Here is a 4,845-nt window from a genome sequence, read left to right as displayed (position 1 = left end):
CTATTATGGGCCCAATAGCCCATCACGCCCATTTAGCCCATTTCAGCCCATTTGGCCAATTCTCAACCCAAGTCCATGGAATCGCCCATAGGCCTCAAGTAACCTATTGGTTTCCTCTCCATGAGTGTTTGAGCACTTGTGTGACTACCATAGCCCAACTTTCGACTTTTTGGCATTTCGACTTTCGGCTTTTCAGCGTTTTGGCTTTTGCCGATTTATTGTGTGTGTGCAGTGTATGTACATACCTGGTAAGCAAGCATGGTGCGATCTCCTTAGCCTAAACCTACAATCGATATCACTCAAAGATTAATCTTACATACTTATCGAATACTTTACCAAAAGCCGGAATCTCACCTTAACCTTACCTTGAACACAAATCCCAAATAGCTTCTCCTTGATCACGTACTCCTTACATCTGCATTAATCTTAACTATTAAACCAGAATAATAGATGACTCGTATCCAACACAAGTACCCTTACCTTAACTATGAATATTCGGCCAACCAAGATCAAGAGCACTTACCAAAGTCACTCATCGGAGGAGTAAATCGACAGAGATCCAAGGACTGAGATTTGTTACCTATTCCTACCCAAAACCGATTAGAAAAAGTGAGGGACTGTATACTCAATACTTAGCAAAACCCGATTATAAGAGCAAAGCACTTACACTAGGCTTGACCGATTAGAAAGGGTACTGGCGGCACCAAGAGTATTCGGCCAAGAAGGTTTCTGCTCGTGCGATTTGTATGGTAAAAGGGAGTTATTCGGCTCTAAAGAAAAAGAAAGAAAAGTCAGCAATAAGGTAGAGGAAGAATAGAATTCGGTACAAGGAAGAAGAAAAAGAAAAGAAAGTAGAGGGTTTTTGGCTTTTAGAGAAAAGATTTTCTGGTAATAGGGTGAAGGAAATTCTTCATTAGCTTCATACCCTAGCATTCGGCACCTATTTATAAGCCTTATAGCCGAATTTTTCCCATGCCCAATTCCCCATTCGGCTCCATCACTTCTCCCTTCTCATCTCCTCGTTTTTCTCCCTGAAAACCCCTTGATTCTTTCCTTAATTTTATCTCCTGAACACTTCCCTTAGAGTCCACTTTCACACCCCTTCCATCCTTCTAGAAGGCCAAAATTAAACTTCTAAAAAACACTAAGCTAGGATTCGAACCTTGGACCTCCTTGCTAGCTATTAACGCCACCTCCCTACACTCTAAGTGGCGTCACTTAGCCACTCTTCTACAAGGCTTTTTGATACTATTTTCCCCTAACTTTATTTAAAAGTCGAACTACTTGCCAGCCCTAATTCTTTTAATATCTAAACTATAATTTCATTTATTCCTAGGTTTGAACTCAAACCTTAACTAAGACCTACTAAAATTATCGCTTGGATAAGCATATTAAACATAATTTTTATCAAAACTGAAACAAAGAAAGTTCGAGATTTCGAGAATTTTAGGTTTCGAGATTTTTAGGGCATTACAACTCTACCCTTTAAAGGAAATTTCATCCTCGAAGTTCATACCTGATTCAAACAGTTGAGGATATTGACGTCGCATCACTTCCTCAGGTTCCTATGTAGCCTCCTCAGCCTTATGATTCTGCCAAAGTACTTTGACCAATGGAATGGACTTCCTTCTCAATACTTTGAATCTCGACCAATTATTTGTATGGGCTTTTCCTCGAAAGTTAGGTCTGGCCTAACCTCAATTTCTTCAACCGCCACAACATGTGAAGGATCCAAGCGATACCATCTTTGCATAGAAACATGAAACACGTCATGGATTTGGCTTAATTCAGGAGGTAAGTCTAGCTGATAAGCGACTGTCCAATCCGTCTTACCACCCGATATGGCCTGATGAACTTTGGGCTTAGCTTTCCCTTCCGTCCAAACCTTAATACCTTCTTCCACGGAGAGACCTTAAGAAAAACTAAGTCTCTCACTGTATACTTTATCTCTCGTCGTTTAAGGTCAGCATACGACTTCTGCCTATCTGAGGCCTCCTTTAAACGATCCCAAATCAATTTCACCTTATCCTCAGTATCTACTACTAACTCAGGGCCTAAAACTCTTCGTTCGCCCAACTCTATCCAACAAGTTGGAGTTCGACACCTTCACCCATACAGTGCTTCATATGGAGCCATCCAAATGCTTGCTTGGTAGCTATTCTTGTACGCGAATTTGACTAACGATAAATAATCCTCCCAACTACCTCGGAACTCAATCACACATCCCCTCAACATATATTTCAATACTTGAATCACCCTTTTCGGCTGTCCATCAGTTTGAGGGTGGAAAGCCGTACTGAAGTTCAACCTAGTACCCAACGCCTCATATAGCTTCTTCTAAAATCACGAAGTGAAACGTGGGTCCCTGTCTGATATTATGGAGACTGGCACTCCATGCAATCTTACAATCTCTACCACATACAACCTCGCCAGCCTTTGTAACGAGTAATCGATGCGAACTGGTATAAAATGGGCAGACTTGGTTAATCGATCCACTATAACCCATATCGAGTCTTTCTTAGTAGGCGTTAACGGTAGTCCACTAACAATGTCCATAGTTATCCTTTCCCACTTCCAGAGCGGAATCTTCACTAACTGAAGCTATCCCGAAGGCAACTAATGTTCCGCCTTCACCTTTTGACAGACCAAACACTTACTTACAAACTCCACAACCTCGCGCTTAAGTCCAAGCCACCAATAAAGCTCACGCAAATTCTGATAGATCTTATTTCTGCCAGGATGCATAGCATGGAGACAGCTATATGCTTCCCGCAGAATAGATTGCCTTAGATCATCGTCATTTTGTATACACATTCTCCCACAAAAGCACAATAAACCTTCACTATTTATCCCAAAGTCCGATGTCTCCCCACTCTCCACTTGTCTAAAATGAGCACCTAAGGTCTCATCCATTAACTACTTACTCCTTATCTGCTCAACCCACACCAGTTTTAATTGAAGCTCCACTAACAAGCTACCATCGGCCAACAAGCTTAAACGAGCGAGCGTAGCTCTCAAGTCTGACTTAACCCTATGACTCAACGTGTCGGCTACCACATTCGCTTTGCCAGGGTGGTATTCTATCATGCAATCATAATCCTTTAATAATTCCACCCACCTACGTTGCCTAAGGTTTAGCTCCTTTTGGGTAAGGAGGTACTTCAAACTCTTGTGGTCTGAATAAATTACGCACTTTTCCCCGTATAAGTAATGCCTCCATATCTTAAGCGCGAACACCACCGCAGCTAGCTCCAAATTGTGGGTTGGGTAATTCGCCTCATGAGTCTTAAGTTACCGTGATGCATACGTAACCACATTTCCTTCTTGCATCAATACACGTCCTAAGCCCACATGCGATGCGTCACTATAAACCGTAAACTCCTTTCCCAGTACTGGCTGAATCAACACAGGGGCCTCCGTTAATACTTTCTTGAGTTTTCCAAAACTCTCTTGTTTCTTGTCCGTCCAAAAAAACGGTACCCTTTTTCTCAACAACTTAGTTAGGGGTGCAGCAATTATTGAAAAGCCATCGACAAACTGCCTATAGTATCCTACCAAGCCCAGAAAATTTTGGATTTCCGATACCGACTTAGGTGTTTTCCAGTTTAAAACCACTTTAATTTTTTGAGGATCCACCTTAATCCCATCAACTGACACCACATGTCTGAGGAAAGTAACCTCCCTTAGCCAAAATTCACATTACTGAATTTGGCATACAGTTGTTTCTCCCTCAAAGTCTGCAACACAATCCTTAAGTGTGCATCATGCTCATCCTCATCTTTTGAGTACACAAAAATGTCATCTATAAAGACTACCACGAACCGATCCAAGCAGGGTTGGAAAACTCGATTCATGAGATCCATGAAAGCGGCAGGTGCATTCATCAGCCCAAATGGCATCATCAAAAACTCGTAGTGTCCATAACAAGTTCTGAAAGCCGTCTTATGGAGATCCGCCTCTTTCACCCTCAATTGGTGATATCCCAAACGCAAATCAATCTTTGAGAAAACCGAAGCTCCCCTAAACTGATCAAAAAGATCATTGATTCTCGATAGAGGATACTTGTTTTTAACAGTTAACTTGTTTAACTGTCGATAGTCGATGCACATTCACAAAGTTCCATCCTTCTTCTTCACGAATAACACCGATGCTTCCCATGGAGACACACTTAGTCGGATGAATCCTCGATCCAATAATTCCTGAATATGTACCTTAAGTTCCACCAACACCTTTGGTGCCATCCGGTAAGGAACGATAGACACTGGAGCCATCCCAAGCAACAACTCGATTCCAAATTCTACCTCCCTGCTGGGTGGCAACCAAGGCAGCTCCTTGAGAAAGACATCTAGAAATTCCCTAACTGTTCTCAACTCCTTAACAGTAGGGATCTTAGCCTCCGTATTACTAATATAGGCCAAAAAGGCTTCGCATCCCTTTCGTACTAACTTCTCAGCCCTTAATGTTGAAACCACGTCCGACAGATAATTTCGACGTTCACCAATCACCACTACTTCCTTATCCTCTGCTGTTCTTAACACCATTCACTTTGTAGCATAATCCAAGGTGGCTCGATGCTTAACCAGCCAATCCATACCTAAGATTAAGTCGAACTCGCTAAACGACAGCTCCATCAAGTCCGCTAAAAAGGTAACCCCTTGGACTACTAAGGGTACCTCCCTAAACAACTTATTCACACCTACGGACTGCTCTAATGGACTTATCACAGTCATCTCATTTGCAGTAATTTCAAACAAATCACCCAAAGACTTAGTCTTATTGCATGCAACATATGAATATGTCGATCCAATATCAATCAAGGCTGTGTAATGTAACTCATAAATAAAG

General features: G+C 41.9%; 1 protein-coding gene across 1 annotated transcript; it reads right to left on the bottom strand.

Annotated features, from left to right (window-relative positions):
• Positions 1 to 2,616: 2,616 nt before the first annotated feature.
• On the bottom strand, positions 2,617 to 4,541 carry LOC108485188 (uncharacterized). Its single transcript, XM_017789030.1, has 3 exons — positions 4,212 to 4,541; positions 3,296 to 3,396; positions 2,617 to 2,884 (listed from the first exon to the last, which is right to left on the bottom strand). Exons 1-3 carry the CDS (start codon positions 4,539 to 4,541, stop codon positions 2,617 to 2,619), a joined length of 699 nt encoding a protein of 232 aa, XP_017644519.1.
• Positions 4,542 to 4,845: the final 304 nt, after the last annotated feature.

Source organism: Gossypium arboreum, chromosome 6, assembly GCF_025698485.1.
Source record: "Gossypium arboreum isolate Shixiya-1 chromosome 6, ASM2569848v2, whole genome shotgun sequence".
Classification (NCBI taxonomy): domain Eukaryota; kingdom Viridiplantae; phylum Streptophyta; class Magnoliopsida; order Malvales; family Malvaceae; genus Gossypium; species Gossypium arboreum.
This window is presented reverse-complemented; position numbering and strand designations above follow the sequence as displayed.